Source organism: Protopterus annectens, chromosome 10.part0 (genome assembly GCF_019279795.1).
Source record: "Protopterus annectens isolate FY-2018-M chromosome 10.part0, PAN1.0, whole genome shotgun sequence".
NCBI classification, from domain to species: Eukaryota; Metazoa; Chordata; order Ceratodontiformes; family Protopteridae; genus Protopterus; species Protopterus annectens.
This window is the reverse complement of record NC_056744.1, coordinates 1036198443-1036220266: the sequence shown is the minus strand read 5'-3', so window position 1 is coordinate 1036220266 and position 21824 is coordinate 1036198443. Positions and strand designations below refer to the sequence as shown.

The following is a 21824-nucleotide window of genomic DNA, read 5'->3' as shown; positions in this document are numbered from 1 at the left end:
TGGAGAGGCTTACTGATGATCTGGAGAAAGAGGAAGAAACCAGCCCTGGACTGACTGCAGTCTCTGTGTGCTCTTAAGGGAAATTGCACTTGATGCAGAGAGCTGCATCTGGAAATGCTGTGTGCATACCTGTCATCCTCCCAGTGAATGTTCCCCACTGTTGCCAATGGTGAGGATTGAGGCTCCTTGCTTACTGGTTGGCAGTGGTGCGTCATCACAATACCACATTTCTGTCCTGCATTTTGTCACCTATGTATACCTATACTTTTTATTTGTGCAAAGCTTGGCATGGAGCACCATAGTCTACTGCTAACTCCTGTCCTAAGTTCAACATCACCTGGACTGATTCTTTGCCATCAGTTGTGCAAATGAGCTTGCCATTGGTGCACTTCAGGCAGAGATATAAAAAAATTAATGTGAGTGAATTGTATAAGTTCTGTATGTGTTATTGGACTGTTGTGCTCAATATATGTAGATTTTGTGTGATGTTTACTGAAAGCAACATTCTATAACGTAGAAGTGTGGAACCTTTTCACACATAATTCACGAGTGGTACTAAATGGGTCTATATTAGATCATCGAAATCTTTCATCGATGGTTTATTCATTGACACCTGTCTATCAAGACTAACTTTAGCAAACATCTAAAGTTTTTACAGGGTAAGTAACCAATTGGCTGCTACCCCACTTAAACACACATCATGCTAAATTAAACCCTCCCCAACCATATATACCAACTCTGAAATCGCATTACTGTGGGGAAAAGGGCAAAGTTGTGGTGTTGGCCAATTGGTTACTTGCCCTGTAAACAATTTCAATGTTCACTGAAGTTAGTTTCGATGGATAGGGGTAGATGAATAAGCTGTCAATGAATGAAGATTTCAATAATATAATATAGACCTATACTGAAAAAGTGCAGTGTCATATTTTTGACTTGTCTGTTTTTATTTAGACTGCACAGTGTTCAAACATGAGCATATACAATTGAAAATGGCACCAAAAATGACTAATGTTTGTATAGAATCATCCTGAGCTGAACACTCATGAATGCTTGGTTGCCAGTCTGCTGTTTCACAAGTTTGGTTGCCATCAAAACACAATACTGTGACACAGGTACTTGTAACTCACACTAACACAATGTACATGAATAACAAGATAAATAACTTACCTGACCATTATGTAATTATTTGTGATCAACACATTGTTGTTACTTCTTCCTGTCAAGACACATGCCTTTTCACCCAAAACTGTGATGCACAATAGCTTTTCTGCAGCACATTAATGTGACATTCCTTACAAATGTCCATTTTCACACATTTAAAGTTAGACTTTTCCTGTGGCACTTCCAGTTAAAACTGTATTCTCTAGATTATGTGAATAGATAGGTAGGTGTTCAAATATAGCACTGTCCAAGTTTCATTAATATTTACTGCTAGTTAGGACAACAATGAGCCATGCATCTGATGTACACACTTCCACTCCAGAGAAACATTTAAACTGGGAAAGGGCTCCCCAATCACGTTATCCCACTTTTAAAACAAACATCTCCTCTGCAACACAGTGATGTCATCCTTTCAAAAATACATTATCTCGCTATAAAAGTCAGACTTCTCCTGTGGCATGTGCAGTTCATACTTCTGCTCTTTAGACTGTGTTACCTGAAAAGATAGATGGCTCAAATCCAACAATGCTGAACTTGTGTATATGTGTGGCTCTAGTGTCGGCTACATATGGCTTTATCAACAGATGAGCTATGCCCACTTCCACTCAAGTGAAACAGTTAAACTGGAAAAGATCTACGCCTTCACTTTGTCCCACTTTTAACACAAACATCTCCTCAACAACACACTGATGAGGTCATCCTTTCAAAAGTGCACTCTCTCACTATAAAAATCAGACTTCTCTTGTTGCAAGTGTGGTTGATACTGTCCTTTCTATATTGAGTAGGTGGTTTGAATCCAACCATGCTGATTTTGTGTGTGTGTATGTGTGTGTGTGTGTGTGTGTGTGTGTGTGTGTGTGTGTGTGTGTGTGTGTGTGTGTGTATGCCTGCGTGACTCTAGTATCGGTGTGTATGGCTTCATCATGAGTTATGTGCGTTTCCACTCAGCACAAACATTTAAACTGGGGCAGGACTCCCCCATCACTTTATCTCACTTTTACCAAAAATACCTGTTCTGCAACACACTGATGAGGTCACCCTTTCAAAAGTGTTCTCTCTCTCTCTCTCTCTCATTATATAGGTCAGACCTGCATTGTGGCATGTGCAGTTGCTAACATATTCTCTAGACTGTGTAACTAGATAGGTGGGTGGTTTAAATCCTACAATGCTTAAATAGTATGAGTGTGTGTATACATCTGCACTGTCATGTACAACTGGCTCCATTACAACAACTATTATGTATACTTCCATCTTGGAGACATATTTACACAGGCAGATGGCTCCCCTATTAATTTCTAGCATCCCCAGGCAAAACTCAGTTTTGGCAACACACTGATTAGATAATGCTTTAAAAACTGCACTCAGTCACATTATAATACAACTTGTCCTGAGGTGTGGGCTGTCAACACTGAGTAACTAGATTGGTAAGTGGTTTGAATCCAGCAGTGAGTGACATTTCTCTCTCTCTTATACTGTGTAAAAAAGTCACATACACACACACACACACATTTTATCTTTCAATGGAATGTCTAGTTAAAATTCCGCCCACAAGTGTGGAATGTGTTTATATCTATGTTGATATATGTGCTATGTACTCATGGTCCTCCTTAAAGGAAAAGACGCCACCACAGTGGTGTTAAAAAGTGCTTTTTTTTTCTTTCTTTTTTTATATTTATTAACTAAATGTTAATGTGGAAGACCACTTGGTCTGTGCCCCTCCCCCCAGCCACTGAGACTTAGGCGGTGCCTAGGTCACTAAGTGCTGGATCTGGCTTTGTGCATGAATAGCCACTAACTTTCTACCATTCACAACATGCAGGTTGCTTATAAATTGCTTTTTTTCATCACTTAATAATATTACTGGAATGATGCACAGGTGTCTGTGATTTTTTTTTCAATATTTCTGCATTGTCATAGGTAATTTCTTTTACCTTTGATCACTCCCAAAGTATATATTGCAAAGGCAGAGTACTTCCACACACTTGCCACACAAGTGTAGCGAGGCATTCTCAATAATGTGAGTTACAGAAGTATTACTGAGTATGCCAGAAAACGCATATAGTGAGAAGTGTACATTTAAGTTTTTTATGACTGTATATATGCTAATGTTTGTCATTTTCATTAGTATACAACACATGCTTGGCTAATACATGCTTTTCTGAGATTTAAAAAAGTTCAGTTACAGGCTTGCTGTTCTTGAACTGTTTGTAAGTTTCTGTGAGGCCATTTTTTGCTTGGGCTAAAGGAAAGTCTCTCTGTTGATCAGTGGCAGTGAAAAACATTGAGCAGCCTGCCTGCCCCTGTGGGAGTGGTTACTGACTTGAAACTGTAGTTTTATTGGCCATTCTGGGTCAATTCCAAAACTCCTTCATCTTCCTCTCTTAAAACCTGGTTGCCTCATGGTTTTGGCATCTTTTCAGGCGTGTTGGCTGTTGGTGAAGCACCCATCAAGAGGAGAAAATGCTGAGAGAAGAAAGGAGCTACTTTTGAGACTTTAAGTATTTTTCCTTCTGCATAGCCAACTATTTTGAGCATTTTTTGGCTTGTTAAATTTGATTTCTGCATTAGTAACTGTATTTAGAGCACAACTAGAGCTGTTTACTGAATTTCCTGTTTGCACTTATTTTTAAAATCGTTTTTTTCTCAAAACTTGCATTTTATCTGTCTTTGGCCTAGCACTCTTGTGTGGGGTCATTTACTGCACTGTTATAACTTGTTGATACTTGTTAACCTCTGCTATCTCTGAAAAAACAAAAAAAACTTGCTTTTTTCCCACTTTTCTGAGATTTAAAAAAGTTCAGTTACAGGCTTGCTGTTCTTGAACTGTTTGTAAGTTTCTGTGAGGCCATTTTTTGCTTGGGCTAAAGGAAAGTCTCTCTGTTGATCAGTGGCAGTGAAAAACATTGAGCAGCCTGCCTGCCCTTGTGGGAGTGGTTACTGACTTGAAACTGTAGTTTTATTGGCCATTCTGGGTCAATTCCAAAACTCCTTCATCTTCCTCTCTTAAAACCTGGTTGTCTCGTGGTTTTGACATCTTTTCAGGCTTGTTGGCTGTTGGTGAAGCACCCACCAAGAGGAGAAAATGCTGAGAGAAGAAAGGAGCCACTTTTGAGACTTTAAGTATTTTTCCTCTGTTTATTTGCTAAGTTTTTCTGCATAGCCGCCTATTTTGAGCATTTTCTGGCTTGTTAAATTTGATTTCTGCATTAGTAACTGTATTTAGAGCACAACCTAGAGCTGTTTACTGAATTTCCTGTTTGCACTTATTTTTAAAATTGTTTTTTCTCAAAACTTGCATTTTATCTGTCTTTGGCCTAGCACTCTTGTGTCGGGTCATTTACTGCACTGTTATAACTTGTTGATACTTGTTAACCTCTGCTATCTCTGAAAAAACAAAAAAAACAAAAATAATCTTGCTTTTTTCCCCACTTTTCTGAGATTTAAAAAAGTTCAGTTACAGGCTTGCTGTTCTTGAACTGTTTGTAAGTTTCTGTGAGGCCATTTTTTGCTTGGGCTAAAGGAAAGTCTCTCTGTTGATCAGTGGCAGTGAAAAACATTGAGCAGCCTGCCTGCCCCTGTGAGAGTGGTTACTGACTTGAAACTGTAGTTTTATTGGCCATTCTGGGTCAATTGCAAAACTCCTTCATCTTCCTCTCTTAAAACCCTCTTTTGCGTGGTTTTGCACGTTTTTGTGCCTAGAGCAACAGCGGGCAGCGCCGCCTAATTGGGTTTAAACTATTCCTGGCTCCACAAAGTCTGCTCTTCACTTTTTCCCTTAGAACTGCTCTATCTCTCAATTTAAACACCATATTCTCATTCTAAGGCCCTTCACTGGTCCAATTAAGTAATCCTACAAGTTAGCACTATTAAACCATAAGCACTACTTACTCTTATACTCTCTACGATTGCCCTGTCCTCTATTGGTCCATCTTAAATTCAGTTTCCCTATTACTCTAGCATGTCCAAAGGTCAGTCAATGGTTTCCTCTCCAGTCCAGCTGGTGAATCAGGGAATTTTGAGGCAATGTTACAACTGTCTCATGTACACGGACAGCCCTCTCCTCCTCCAAACAAGTTCAAATATATGTGAGAGATGCAACTATTTAGCCAAACTGGAGGCTGAGCTCTCTCATCTCAAAACTGGTGTAACCAGTCAGGAGGAGAAGGTAACCTCACACAACACAATTCCAGTATCACATAGTCCCACCACATCAGCCAACCAAACACATAAATACACAAAAACATACTTGGAGGCTCTAAATAAAAATCTACCTAAGCAACAGAGACCTCCAAAGCAGACATCCAAGCAAACGCTACCTCAAAACAAAACACACACAACACATAACCCACAAAGTCAGTGTGCCAAGCAGCCACAGCCCTTAAGGCTGAATAACACACCTGATACTCTTGTTATAGGTGACTCTAGTGTCAGACACACTGACGTCCCGCTCACCAGGCTGAATAAAGAGAAGGTCACAGTGAGCTGCCTGTCGGGTGCTAGGATCCGACACATAACGCAAGCACTCAGGTCACTCCAAAGCAAATACAAATATGACTCAGTCATTGTACATGCTGGTGTGAATGACCTGAGACGTACCTCCCTAAACTACATGAAAAGAGACATAGAGGAGCTCTCTGATCATGTAGCCCAGGCTGGTATGACCCTGACCTTGAGCAGCATCTTACCCTCACCTAGAATGATGCCACAGTACAAAGACAAAATGATCGATTTTAACAATTGGCTAAAATGTTGGTGTCATTCAAAGGGGATCCAGTGTCTGTCAGCCTGGGATGACATGCTCGACAAGCCACGTTGCTTCGCTAGGGACGGCTTGCACCTGTCACCACTGGGCTTTCGGATATTGGCAAAGGCTCTTGCACCCCCATAGTGCCTTTTTTTAGGCAAGGCTCAAAAGTCAAACCCACCCCCATAGACAGCACAAAGAACAAGAAACTAAGGGTAATGCTGCTAAACGCCAGAAGTCTTAACCTCAAGATGCATGCACTCGAAGCTCTCCTCAGTATGGAGAACATCGATATCTGTGCAGTGACAGAAATCTGGTTCAAGGCTCCAGAGAGCACCCCAGCACTACCAGGCTATACCTCATATCATGCTTTTCGGCCCCAAAACCCAGACCAAACCACAAAAGGAGGGGGAGTTTCCATATTTATCAAGGATATCCACACCTCCAGGTTAGTGGCATTGCACGAAGTATCGGAGACCATCCATGTGCAACTAACAGTGGGCAAGACTGCTTTTCAGTTTATAGCATCCTACAGACCACCCTCTCAAAGTCAGGAATCCCATTCGGCTTTCCTGAAAACATTGGAGAACATGAAGATCTCTCCGAACACCATTATATTGGGCGACTTCAACTACCCAAACATTGACTGTAAGCACTACTCAAGCCCCAGCACCTTAGCCCAAAGATTCCTTGAAATTATAAACTCAAATGCTATGGAACAACTAGTCAACAATCCCACAAGAGGGGACAACATAATAGACCTGATCTTTACCAACATGGGGACTCTATGCTCCACACCAGAAGTATATCCCTCATTGGTAAGATCAGACCATAAATTAATTTCACTGGATGTCCACATCCCGACCCCACCCCCAGCCCAGAAAACCACAGTGAAAAACTTCTCAAAAGCGAACTTCTCACTTCTCAAAACTGAAGTGGAATCCTTCAAGGCCCCAGGGCCAGTGGAAACTACAGCCCAAACTGCAGAATCCTATATAAATGCATTCTACGGACATCTCCAGGAATGCATGGATCATGCTATCCCAAACAAAACCAAGACCCAATCATCCAAAGGCAGGCGTCCAGTCTGGTGGACCCCTGCCATAAATAAACTATACAACAGAAGGAGGAAGCTACTACATGATAGAGCAAAATCCTTAATAGGGAAGGCATCTCTGATCAGTACTAGCAAAAAATTATGATCCCTCATAAAATCCTCCAAGGCCAGCTTTGAGAGAAAAATTGCACAGGACACCAAAGACAATCATAAGGCTTTTTTCAGTTATGTTAGAAACCTGGGATGCAACTCCCAAACTTGTTCTGAGTTGATTCTAAACAACAAAAAATACACTGAACCCACAGACATCGCCAATACCCTGGCAGACAGGTTCAGTGCAAACTTCTCCACCCCCTCCCCCCAAAAGAGCAAGTATCTATCCCGGCAGAGGGCTGCCTCCCAAACATCTCAGATGCTCAGGTGAAGGCTGTCCTCTCCAAATCAAAAAACACTGCTTCCATGGGACCAGATAGCGTCCCAGGTTGCGTCCTACATGAACTACAAGAGGAACTAATTCCTCAAATAAAACAGCTATACAATCTCAGCCTCACTACAGGATATGTGCCCACAGAATGGTGTACAGCAACAGTGGTCTCACTCCACAAAGGTGGAACCTCTACGGACCCTGGAAACTATCACCCCATAAGCCTGACTAGCTTAGTCTGCAAGGCTATGGAGAGGATCATCATGGAGCTCATAAACAAAGACATTGGGGACCTACAGACATTAGATCCTACCCAGTTCGGCTTTGTCAAGGGCAGATCCTGCCTTTTGAACCTGGTTGACTTCTTTGAAACAGTCACCAAAGCCATAGATGAAGGGAAGGTAGTCCACACAGCCTATCTGGACCTTGCAAAGGCATTTGATACAATACCCCACTCGGGCTTCATAGATAAGCTATCCAGCTTAAATATAAACCCCTATGTCACAAGATGGGTCGCAAACTGGCTCAAAGACAGAACCCACAGAGTGAGAGTTGCTGGAGCCATGTCAGACTCGAAACCAGTCACAAGTGGTGTCTCACAGGGTTCTGTCCTGGGACCACTCTTGTTCGGTATATACTTTTCCGAGGTACAGGCAAACGTGGGAGGACTATGGCTCACCAAGTTCGCAGACGACTGCAAACTGGGCGCCATAATCAACTCTCCAGCTGACACAAACATCCTTCAAAAAGGTCTCATAGAGAAAGATAACTGGTGCCAGCACCATGGTTTAAAGCTAAATGCCAAAAAATGTATAGTCATACCCTTTGGCAAAAACAATGTGCCCACAAATTACCACATAGGCGGAAACCCATTAAGTACAGAGAAAGTTATTAGGGACCTGGGGACCCAAGTTGATAGCAATCTCTCCTTTGAAAACCACATTGCCAAAGTGGTTAGAAAGACCTTCTACATAGCCCACCTCATCACGAAGAGTTTCACATCTAGATCAAGAGAGGTAATCGTACCCCTTTATTCATCCCTCATCAGGCCCATCATAGAATACAATGCCCCTTTTGGGATGTACCTTACCCGACACCTGCAGCAATTAGAAAGACCCCAAAAGTATCTCACCAAGAGGATCAAGGGTCTCAAACAGATGCCATATGCTGCTCAGTTAAAAAAACTCCAGCTCTACTCAGTTGCATACCGCCTACTTCGAGGCGATCTATGCCTGACGTACAAAGCTATGTCAAATCCAGAATTAATGGACATGCTCCACCTCAGTAAATCTAAATCCCTTAGAGCCACACGCTTGAGAGACTTGAACCTCAGCACGGTAATAAATAGAACTTGCTGGAGGGACAGGTTCATAACCCAGAGGCTCCCTTCGCTCTGGAATAGAATTCCAGTTCATGTGAGGCAGAGCACCTCACTGAATCTCTTCAAGAAGAATCTCGATAAGTGGATGGGGGATCGTAGGTTTGTCCCAGGGATTACTCCCGTGTTACTATTAGACAGAGGCACAGTAAACTAAACCTTAAAAAGGGCACAGTATACTCAAATCAAAGGGTGGCGTAAGCCATACAGAATCGGGCTAGGCTTATAATTGCCCCAGGGCAGATAGCCTAGTATGAACCTATGAACCTATGAACCTATAAATGTACAATACCCTTTCTATCATTTACAAGTAACAACAAATGGTAAAGAAATGTAGCTTTTTGAGGTGCATGACACAACAGTCGTTGGGCTCATTTATTCTTCTTTATATATGATTAAGTGGAAAATACAGCATGCTGTCAGGTGCATTAAATAACTTTCTAGGTACAGATTTGATATCCAATAACCGGAGTATATGCAGATTTCCCCTAATGTATCTTCTGTCCTTGCTGTTAGCTCAGCAGCTTATAACATTTATCACATGTACTTCCCTTGGATACACTGTAGCTTTGCACCCTCTCACATCATTCGTCAGCATTTCCAGTTTTAGTTATGTACATGGGACACTAAAGTGAACAAGATTACTTGTTTATATTCATAAAAATAATATATGAAAAAATGCTGTTTGTGTTCAAATCCTATTTATTATCTAAGTATACTTTCTCCATTTAGCTTATCCATAGTTCTTGTTTATTGCACTACTCTGATTATATCCATTTAGCTTCCCCTGCTTCTTGCTTGTGCACTAATCCCATTACGTCTGAGTACAATTTCCCAGTTACCTTCCCTTGCCTCTTAATTCTTCCCTTAAAGTTGCCCCTGCCTTCTTTTATGCTGTCTGCATATGCTCACTTAACAGGGTTTGGGTGCATCCAACAGAATATTTATATTTGTGTGCTAGAATATCCATGCACCTCTTCATGACACTTGTGCTGGGCTGGCCACAAAGAGGATGCTGTTGAACTTGTGGGCTTACTTAGAAGCTTGCATATTCGATGAGTACCACAGCTAATCAAACTATCATGCACAAATTGTGTAGGGCTTAATGAGAATGAAATATCTGGATAAAGCAAGAAAAGAGACTGAAGAAGGTCATAGGCGTCTGACCTAAATCCACTTTGTGTATGTTTGTGACCCCAAAGTGAGGAATATTTGTCACTAAATATATAACATTTTCTCATGATAAAAAGTAGAACTTAGTCTTAATATAAAGATGAATTTCTTATCTGTGCCAAAGTAAACATAAGCCAAGAGCTGCAGGAAAAGAACAATCATTAACTTATCAGACAGGAGATCACACCTGCTGGAGAATAACTGGCAGTCATTTTGAGGATGGGACCCAATTCAGCATGTGCAAACCTGATGCTGAACATAAGAGAAAATGAATAAGGAAGCAGTAGAATGGCAGTGAGCATGAAAAAGGAAAATTGTATTACTGTGGCAGTCTGTACGATAGGGCAGCAACACATAATTACAGAGCAAATCATTTATGTGAGTTCCAAAGAAATACATATTTGTCATAATTACTTTAAAAGAATATATTGCTGGTTTAAAAACAGGCTTCATTTTCTTAAGTGTACTTCAAGTTATTTAACTGTTGTGCTACCAGTTGTATTACATTTTCAATGCCCACTCAGTCCCTATATGTGATTTCACATGCTATAATGTTTTTATAGCACTGGACGACGTCCATCCCAGGGCCTGTCACTGGATGACCTAAGAAAAAATCTGCAATATCCACCAATCGACAAGAATGGTAAGAGACATTTTAAAAACTGTTGCATGCACCCTTTTTGTTGGTAATATTGTGTGTGTGTGTATGTGTGTGTGTGTGTGTGTGTGTGTGTGTGTGTGTGTGTGTGTGTGTGTGTGTGTGTGTGTGTGTGTGTGTGTGTGTGTGTGTGTGTGCGTGCCTGTGTGTATATTATAGATCTACAAAAAATCGTTGCAATTATCTAAAACACATTACATCTAAAACACAAATGACTGAATCACATTTAATAGAAAAGTGTGTTAAGCTATAGAAAATGACTGCTGGTGAGGACTTTGATCATATAAATTACAATGCATATTAGTATTGATCAGTACTTGTGCCTTACAGATGCCCACTGTCATGTTGTATCTCTGTCATTAGCATAGCTGGTTAAACCAGCACCCTCAGACAGTACTATGAACTAGTACTCCACTCCCTCAGCTGTTCGAGTTAAGAGCCAAAAAAAAAAAACTGACATTTCTACTGTCAAATCAACCAGGTGGCCAGTTGCATGATACCCCCCAACCCCCAGACATTCAGGTATCATTCTGTGCCCTGCCCCAACACTCCAACATATTTTATTTAAAAAAAAAATATTTTTAAACTGTAGCAAGCTGCTTGCTATAAATGCAGCAAAGAGTTGCTACAGTTTATAACCTGCCTACATGGAGAGCTAAGGCACTGATGTTTTACTTTAACAAAAAATGTCTTCTTTTTAAAATGTAGCAAACTGATTGTTACATATGTAGCAAACAGTGGCTATAGTTTATACCCTGCCCACACAGAATGCTAAAGTGCTCAGGTTTTAGTTAAAACAAGAACTTTTTTTTAATTTTAAACTGTAGCAAACTGCTTGCTACATTGTAGCAAGCAGTTGCTACAGTTTATTCCACACATGAAGTGCTGCAGCACTCGGGTTTGACTTCAAATGCAGTATCAGTTTTTAAAAGCCAATATTGCATTAAAGAGAAATCAGCTGATCAAGCCCCCCAAATACTTTGCACCCAGGGCAGTTGTCCTTCTCACCCTACCATAACTACTCTACTGATCTCTGTCTCCAAAAGTCTGTGTTTGCGTGACTGTAATAATTCATTGTGTGAGCAGTTTTCTCCTTTCTCCTTGGTTGTGTGACTGCAGGGTTAGAATATTTAATTATACGGGGTATGGGGGCACAAGTCCCCCTGAAAAAAATGTTTTGTAGAAGTATTTGCTGTATATATAGTTTTTGACATAACATGGTTAAAGTAAGTGGCCTTTTGATTAAATGTATATTAAATAAATTTTTGATAATTTGTGATTAGATGAAAAGTGTCTTAGTTAAACTGTTATAATTTCATATAGATAGATATAGATATAGATACAGATATATATATATAGATACACAAACACACACACACACACACACACACACACACACACACACACACACACACACACAGTTTGTCTTTAATCATGCTCAGTGATTCAAAAAAAGTAATGAGGCACTATAAACAAGTGCAATACCCTACAGCACATTATGAAGACATAAACACTCACTCAAGAAATCGAAATCTCTTTGCATCATGAATAGAAGATATTGTAGAAATAGATATGTGTCACAGTGAATACCACTTCTATGGAATCCCTCTCAGCATAAAAAAGTACTTTGTTACAGTATTCAAATATGATCTAGACAAATGGATTGATAACTGCAAAGTCTTCTGTAGTTTAAGCACCCTTGTCCCCCATTGATAAGGGCAATATATAAATGGCTTATTCTTACTTAAAATATAATGGCTAAAACTTCATGGGAATGTTTGGGTAAACTTCTAAAGATTATCATGAATCAATAGCCTTTTAAGTAGCTACAAGTCTATGTGCAAGAATCAGTTGGAGTACAGTAACATTCCTTCTGCTCTTTCAGAATGTTTACTGGCTTTACAACAGTGTCAGATACAAGACTCTGTCCTTCGCGCCTATATATATATATATATATATATATATATATATATATATATGTATATATATATATATATATATATATACACATACACACATATATATATATATATATATATATATATATATATGTATCTATATATTTATTTATTTTTTAATAAGAATTCAAGAATTAAGGACCAAAAGAAACATTTCTGTTCCTGTACAAAGAAAGTTGATATTAATCAGTACAATTGTTTGAATCAATACTTCTGTTTCTGTCTTGACTGATAAGGTAAACATAAACAGATTCAAATATTCCTTTAAGTATACATGACAAGCCTTGTCGGCTGTTAAACTATTTGTAGCTGGAATGCTTTTCAGGCAACCTAGATGATAAACTATCTTTACAAAGGCATCTTTGTTTATCTTTGAAAGATTGTGTAAGCAATAGCCTGCTCCAAAAAGTAATTAAACATTGAAGAAACTTGTGCTATGCCTTCTTTTCCATTATGTTATCTGATTTCTTTACTGACCATCATGGCAGCAAATTGCTATAGCAGTCAAAGTGGATACGCATTGACTAGCAATAGGTCTCACAAGAAACAACTCAATTACTAACTCTATATATAAAATGCAGTTGTTAAATTACTATCTCTGTACAGAAGGTCTTTAGAATACAGATGATTAAAATATCATATACTTAAAATAAATGACATTGTATTAATTCACACCAGAATATATCAAAATATGCTGGAAACAAAAAGGAAAATTTACAGTGAAATATTACACAAAACTGGTAAGTTTCTGCATGTTTTATAAGTTCCGTTTTCCAATTTAGTATAATAATTGTTTTTGTTCTAAAGTCTCAGAATATGTATATGGAATTCACTGTGCTGTTTTTTCTGATAATAACAGTAGCCTACGTATTAAACCAGTTCTACTGCTCTGCAAAACATCCTTTCTTTTTAAAATGGTTTTGTTCCCATATGAGTTCTACTTTCTTGAGATAAATAGAAAAAATACCTAAAACATAGATAAGAGTTATATTTCCTTAGCATGCATATGAAAACATGAACCTGCTGCTTCTGCATCCCTTTTTAAAATCAGTGTGCATTTCTTCTAATAAACAGGGCATTCTTTACAGTAGAATACAGTACTTATAAGAACATAGTTTTAAACTATAAATATTCCAGCTTAGGCATGCTTCTACATGTAACTGCTGCCTTCTGGAGTTGAACAAGGAAAGAAATAATTACAATTAACTGCAAATAGTTAAAGGACATTTAACTTTCCACTCCTAACTTCTACATCCTACTCTTAGCTTTGCACTATGGTGAGCTCAGCTTCACCATTTGAGTTGTATTTAAAGTCAAAACTATGTCAGACTCATGAAAATGAAGCAGGTTTGACATTTTCTGTACACCTCTATCAGCTAATAGGATTACTCCATTATTTATCAATGTGATAATGAGCTAAATAAATAAACAAAAATAGAAATGAACACTACTGCAAAACCATTGCATAAGCTAATTGGCTACCTGTGAAACAATGTGCTGACTTTCTACTTTGCATCTCATCTATTTAAACTTATCAGGAATGACACTTTCTTTCCACTAACCTCCAGCCTATTCAGAGATGCACCAACATAAAACTACTCTGTGTATAATGCATGTATATGTTGTGTATTCTCAGTCACTCTGTATATAACATCATTTATCTCTTCCCATTACACTCCCAAGTTAGCTATGACATTCACATTTTATAATATATCTTCTTCTTCTTTTTCTTTCAGCTGCTCCCGTTAGGGGTCACCACAGAGGATCATCTGCTTACATTTCTTCCTGTTCTCTGCATCTTACTCGGTCACACCAACCACTTGCATGTCCTCTCTCACCACATCCATAAACCTTATCTTAGGTCTTCCTCTCTTCCTCTTACCTGGCAGCTCCATCCTTAGCATCTTTCTCCCAATATACCCAGCATTCTTCAGCACATGTCCAAACCAATGCACTCTTGTTTCTCTGGCTTTGCCTCTAAACTGTCCAACCTGTGCTGACCCTGTAATGTACTCATTTCTAATCCTGTCCATCCTTGTCACACCCCAATGCAAATCTTAACATCTTTAACTCTGTCACCTCCAGCTCTGACTCCTGTCTTTTCGTCACTGCCACTGTTTCCAACCCATAACACATAGCTGGTCTCACTACCATGTTGTAGATGTTCCCTTTCACTCTTACTGGTACCTGTCTGTCACAAATCACTTCTAACACTCTTCTCTACCCACTCCACCTTGCCTGCACTCTCTTCTTCACCTCTCTTCCACACTCACCATTACTCTGAAATGTTGATCCCAAGTATTTAAACTCATCCACCTTCGCCACCTCTACTCCCTGTATCCTCACCATTCCTCTGTCCTCCCCCTCATTCACACACATATAGTCTATCTTAGTCCTGCTGACCTTCATTCCTGTCCTCTCTAGAGCAGATCTCAACCTCTCCAGGGTCTCCTCAACCTGTTCATTACTCTCACTACAAATCACAATGTCATCCACAAACATCATAGTCCACGGATTCCTGTCTGATCTTGTCTGTCAACCTGTCCATCACCATTGCAAATAAGAAAGGGCACAGACCTGATCCTTGATGTAATCCCACCACTACCTTGAATGCATCCATCACTCCTACCACAGACCTCACCACTGTCACACTGCCATCATACATATCATGTGCCACTCTTACATACTTCTCTGCCACTCCTAACTTCCTCATACAATACCACAAATCCTCTCTAGGCACCCGTCATATCCTTTCATTACATCCAAAAAGACACAATGCAACTCCTTCTGGGCTTCTCTATACTTCTCCATGAACACTCTCAGAGCAAACATTGCACCGGTAGTGCTCTTTCCTGGTATGAAACCCTACTGCTGCTCACAATCATCACCTCCCTTCTTAACCTAGATTCCACTACTCTTTCCCATAATGTCATGCTGTGGCTGATCAGTTTTATTGCTCTGTAGTTACTACAGCTCTGCACATCACACTTATTCTTAAAAATCGGTACAGATACACTTCTCCACTCCTCAGTCATCCTCTCACTTTCCAAGATTTCATTAAACAATCTGGTTTAAATCTCATCTGACATCTCTCCTAAACACCTCCATGCTTCCACGGGTATGCCATCTGGACCAACAGCCTTTCCAGTCTTCATCCTAGTCATAGCTGTCCTTACTTCCTCCTTGCAATCCGTTGCACTTCCTGATTCACTATCCCCACATCATCCAACATTCTCTCTCTCTCATTCTCTTCATTCATCAGCCCTTCAAAGTACTCTTTCCATCTGCTCAACACACTCTCTTCATTTGTGAGTATATTTCCCTTGTTATTCTTCATCACCCTACCCTGCTACACATCTTTCCCAGCTTGGTCCCTCTGTCTAGCCAATTGGTAAAAGTCATTTTCTCCCTCCTTAGTGTCCAGCCTTTCATACCATAAGCCATATGCCTTGTCCTTAGCCTTCACCACCTCTCTCTTCAGCATACACCTCATTTCCTTATACTCCTGTCCACTTTTTCCGTCTCTCTGACAATCCCACTTCTTCTTCATCAACCTCTTCCCCTGTATACTCTCCTGTACTTCCTCATTCCACCACCAGGTCTTCTTGTCCTCCTACCTCTGTCCAGATATCACACCGAGCACCTTTCTAGATGTCTTCAACAAAACAGTGTAAGAAACTTCTCTGCGTGGAAGATTTTCAATCTATATATGTCTAGTTAATTACTGTATATTAATCAGATCAGATAATGGTAGTAGAAGTAGCGAACTTAAACTCGTCCTAAGTAAAAAAAAATAATAAAAAATATAAACTATATAATTTGAAATATTGTACAGAATTATTAATTATTCAAAAGTAATCCAAGCAGGGTAGGCAGTCTGTTTCCACTTAAAATCCTTTATTACGTACACAGACAAGCGATCCAGGTAAAACTAAAATAACAGAGTAATAGTTTCCTCAAAAGTTTTCTAACTATATATATATATATATATATGTATATATATATATATATATATATATATATGTATATATATATATATATATATATATATATATATATATTTATATATATATATATATATATATATATATATATATATATATATATATATATATATATATATATATACTTTTTATCAGGCAAGGGAGTGGTTTATTGTGCTGTAAAACAAAGTGTTATTGGCATACATGTTAAATTCACATCCCTTCCCCCATCGGGGATACCACTGTGATTGCTTGTTTTTCTAGCTGTCTTCCTTACTCCCTCTGCTGTGGCTGTCCAGCTATCTGGTAACTCTTCACTGCCACCCAGTGCCTGTCTTAACTCTTCCCTGAACTCTGTCTTACAGTTATCCTTTTTCAACTTCCACCATTTCATACTTGGCACTGCCCTCAATCTCCTCCTCTTCTTTTTTTTTTTGCAAACGTAATCCTACAGACCACCCTCCTATGCTGTCTAACTATGCTTTCCCGTCACCACTTTGCAATCTCCAGTCTCATTCAGACTGTCCCTCCTGCATAGGATATATTCCACCTGTGTGCATCTTCCTGCACTCTTGTACAGCACACTGTGCTCCTCCCTCTTCTTAAAATATGTACTCACCACAACCTTGTCCAACCTTTTCACAAAATGCACTACCATCTGACCTTCTACATTCCTCTCCTTAACACCATACCTACCCATCACCCCTTCATCCCCTCTGTTCTCTTCACCAGCATGCCCATTGAAATTTGCTCCAATCACCACTCTCTCACCTTTGTGTACACTCTACACCACTTCATCCATTTCTCTCCAAAATGTTTCTTTCTCATCCATCGCACACCCAACTTGCGGAGCGTATGCACTAACAATATTCATCATCACACCATCAATTTCTAGCTTCATAAACATCATGCTGACACTCTTTTCACCTCCAGAACACTCTTGACATACTGTTCCTTCAGGAAAACTACTACCCCATTTCTCCTCCCATCCACACCATGGTAGAACAATTTGAACCCACCTCAGATACACCTGGCCTTACTCCCCTTCTGTCTGGTCTCTTGCACGCATAATATGTCAGCCTTCCTTCAGTCCATCATATCTGCTAGCTCTCTCCCTTTACCAGTCATACTACCAACATTTAAAGTTCCTACCCTCACTTCCACACTCCTAACGTTCTTCCTCTCCTTCTGTCTCCTGTCATTTCTTCCTCCTCTTCTCCTTTTCCTTCAACTAACAGCAGCCCAATTTCCACCAGTATCCTGTTGGCTAACAGTATTGGAGGTGGTCATTGTTAAGCCAGGCCTCGACTGATCTGGTATGGAAATCTGTATTGTTGTCCACATATTTTATTGGCAAAAATTTTTACACCGGATGCCCTTCCTGACGTAACCCTCCCTATTTATCCTGGCTTCAGACCGGCATGAAGAAATACACTGGCTTTTGAATCCCCCAGTGGCTGGGCGCCTTTGTATAATATATATATATTACTTTGTATTTTAGATATATATATATATATATATATATATATATATATATATATATATATATATATATATATATATATATATATCTATATATATATATATATATATATATATATATATATATATATATATATTTTTTTTTTTTTTTGTATATACTGGCCTTTTATATCCCTATTCCAAAGGTCAGTCTCAAACCTAACCTAAGAACAGACATTCAACATATTACACTAATTTATCCCAGTCTAACCATGAAACAGATGAGTAAATAGCAACTGATGATAAAAAAAGCTGAGGGACTTACAGACTTATAAGTAACCTTCCTAAAACACTAAGACCTCCTGCACAGCACAATCAAAGAAAGAGTCCTCAGCCATTATGTACCCTTAAACAGTCCATTAAAACACCGCCCACAGCTACATATAGTAACACTGCATCCAGTACCTCCACTGATAAGCCCTTAAGGCAAACCATCACACAGCCAAGTTTCCTGGTGATTGGCACACCAATGTCTCCCTCACCAGACTGAGTAAGGAGAGAGTCATGGTTAGCTGCCTTTCCAGGGCTAGGATCAATCAAGTCACACAGCCACTCAGGTCATTGAACCCCAGGTGCCAGCATGACTCTGTCATAGTCCATGTGGGTGTTAATGACCTGAGATGTACCTCCCTTGACTATATGAAGTGAGGCATGGTCAAGCTTACTGAATATGAGCCTAGCACTGAGCAGCATACTACCTTATCCAAGTATGATGCCATGCTACCAACAGAAAATTATAGATTTTAAGAATTGGCTTAGCTTCTGGTGTCAGTCCAGGAGGGTGCAATGTTTGATGGGCTTGGAGGACATGATTGACAGACCACGCTGCTTTGCCTGGATGATCTGCACTTATCCCCACTAGACTTTCAAATATTGGCATAGACATTTTCCACCCTTATAGTGCCTTTTTTAGGCAATGCCAGACTGATAAACCTACCAACTTAACTGAACCTACGAAAGAATATCTGAAGGTGGTACTGTTCAATGCTAGAAGTTTTAACAAGGAACTCCACTCCCTGCAAACTTTCTTCTCCCTGGAGAGTGTAGACATCTACGCAGTAATGGAGACATAGTTTAAAGTCACTGAGAGTACCTCAGCAATGCAAGGTTATAATGGCTTTCACACCTTTAGACCAGCTACTGCACAGGAGGGAACTAAAGGTGGAGGAGTGTCAGTGTATATTAAGACTAATCTCACATCCAGACCAGTTAATGGGTATGACCCACTGGATCTCATACATATGCAACTCACCATAAACAGGGTGTCATACCATATCCTTGCAAACTATAGGTCCCCCTCCATGTCCCAGGAAACCCATACTATCTATATCAATGTACTAGAGTCCCTCACTGTTCAACCCAATACAATATTCATGGGGGATCTCAACTAGCCCTCTATAGAGTGGGAATCCTACACCATGTCTAATGCACAAGCCTAGCAATTCCTAAACTTTGTTAGTACCAACATCCTGGAACAATCAGACCATTTTCCTACAAGGGGTACAAACATCCATGACCTTGTACTCATGACCATAGGGGCCAATGTTCCTCACCCAATGTAATATCTTTGCTCATCAGATCTGACCATAAGGCAGTATTACTTGAAATAAAAATTAAATCCTGGGATCCAGCAAAGCCAAAAACCTATAGGAACTATTCCAAGGCTAACCTCTCTCTACTAAGCAACACCTTGGCTAAATTACAAGCACTCCCAAACCCAGTAAACTCCATAGAATACACTGAGCTATTTACAAATTCTCTGTACAGCGATATTGATAGCTGTATAGAGGGAGCTGTGCCCACTCTTATTAAGAATAAGACAAACTCAAAAGAAAAGCCACCCTGGTGGAATCACAGTGTCAATTGGTTACACAACAAAAGAAAAAAAATCTTGGCCAAGCATAGGAGAAACAAAGCCATACATGCTAAAAGCCCAATCTAAACAGGCAGCTAATAGAGTTAATTAATACTTCAAAGGCTAAATTTGAAGAAAAAATAGCTTCTCGGGCAAAGGACAACCACAAAACTTTCTACAGCTATGTCTGTAATGTCAGAGTAAATACACAACAATGTGCATAACTTATTGTAAATGGCACCACCCACATTGAATTGGAGGCCATTGCCAACCTCTTGGCTGACAGATTCAGCTCAAATTCCCCCCCCCCCCACACTCCCCCTGATAGTCCAAAGGAAATATCACATAACACAATCCCTCAAACCATTACTAGAGAACAGGTCAATGATGCACTTTCCAAGGCCAAAAACACTGCATCAATGGACTCCAATAACATCCCAGCCTGTTTAATTAATAACATGAAAAATGATCTCTTTCTGGTCCACTTGAATTACTTTTTAACTGTATCCTTCAGTCAGATTTTGTGGCCAAGGAATGGAAGATGGCTACAGTCATTTATCTGCACAAAGAAGGTCCATTCACAGGCCCATAAGTCTTAACAGCCTCGTATATAAAACATGGAAAGAATTATCATGCACATGATAAATAAGGACATAGGTAACCTGTAAATGCTGGACCCATCACATTTCGGCTTTGTTAAAGGAAGGTCATGCCTATTAAATCTAGTGGACTTTTTTGAGAGGGTCACCAAAGCATTGGATGAAGATAAGACTGTGCACATAGCTTAACTTAACCTAGCCAAGGCTTTTGATACAATACCCCACTTAGGCAGTATAGACAAGCCCACTAATTTAGGTATAAACCCTTTTATCACCCACGGGATAGCCAACTGGCTCACTGATAGGACCTAGGAGGTCAAAATAGATGAGGCCACCTTCACCAAGGGAACAGTTACTATTAGAGTCCCTCAAGTCTCGGCACTGGGCCCACTCCTTTTTGGCATCTATTTATCTGAAATGGAAGCAAATACTGAAGGCTTATGGCTGACTAAGTTTGCAGGTGATTGCAGGCTGGGGGTTATCATCAACTTATCTGCAGACACTAGCATTCTTCAAGACAATGTCTCTCTGACTAGCAAATGGTGCCAAAGCTATGGTCTTAAACTCAATGCTAAGAAATGCATAATTATACCCATTGGGAAATTAACCATTCTGGTTAATTACCATGCTGGTAATACACCCCTAAGAGTCGATCCAGTGGTCAGGGATCTGGGTACACATGTAGACTGTAGCCTTACCTTTGACCGCCATGTGGCCACAGTGGTGAAGAAGTCCTTTTATGCTGCACAACTTATAAGTAAGGGCATGGCATCTAGGTCCAAAGAAGTCATTATCACACTGCACTCTGCTCTTATCAGACAAGTCATAGAGTACGATGCTCCCTTTGGTATGTACCCGACCAGGCATATGCAGCAACTAGAGTGACTTCAAAGGTTCCTTACAAAAAGAATACAAGCATAACAAACCTGCCTTATGAAGAGTGTCTAAAAGCCCTTTCCTTCTACTCAGTCACCTATAGATTGCTGAGGAGTGATCTATGCTTGGCTTACAAGGCGTCCACAAACCCCACACTTATGAATCTCCTACATATTTGTAAGTCAAAGAATACCAGAAATACAATGTCTAAGGACCTGAATTTTGCCTGTGACGTAAACAGAACATGCTGGAGAGACATATATGTGTCCCAGAGACTGACCCTCCTTTGGAACAGGATTCCCATCCATGTGAAGCTGAGTGCATCTATTACCCATTTAAGCACAATGTAGACCAATGGATAGAGAATAGGAAATTTACACTGGGCCTGGCACCCATGTCCCTTATGGACAGAAGTAGCTTATAAATGGCTGATCCTC

The 21824-nt window shown here is 39.9% G+C and overlaps 1 protein-coding gene across 2 annotated transcripts in view; it reads left to right on the top strand.

The window, feature by feature from the left end:
* The window catches only part of LOC122813471 (serine/threonine-protein kinase TNNI3K), a 2121983-nt gene that overhangs the window by 2037665 nt on the left and 62494 nt on the right, over positions 1 to 21824 (top strand). For both annotated transcript variants that reach the window (XM_044085806.1, XM_044085805.1), the window contains one exon: positions 10501 to 10580. In XM_044085806.1, coding sequence (XP_043941741.1) covers positions 10501 to 10580 — 80 coding nt within the window. The remainder of the gene's footprint in view (positions 1 to 10500; positions 10581 to 21824) is intronic.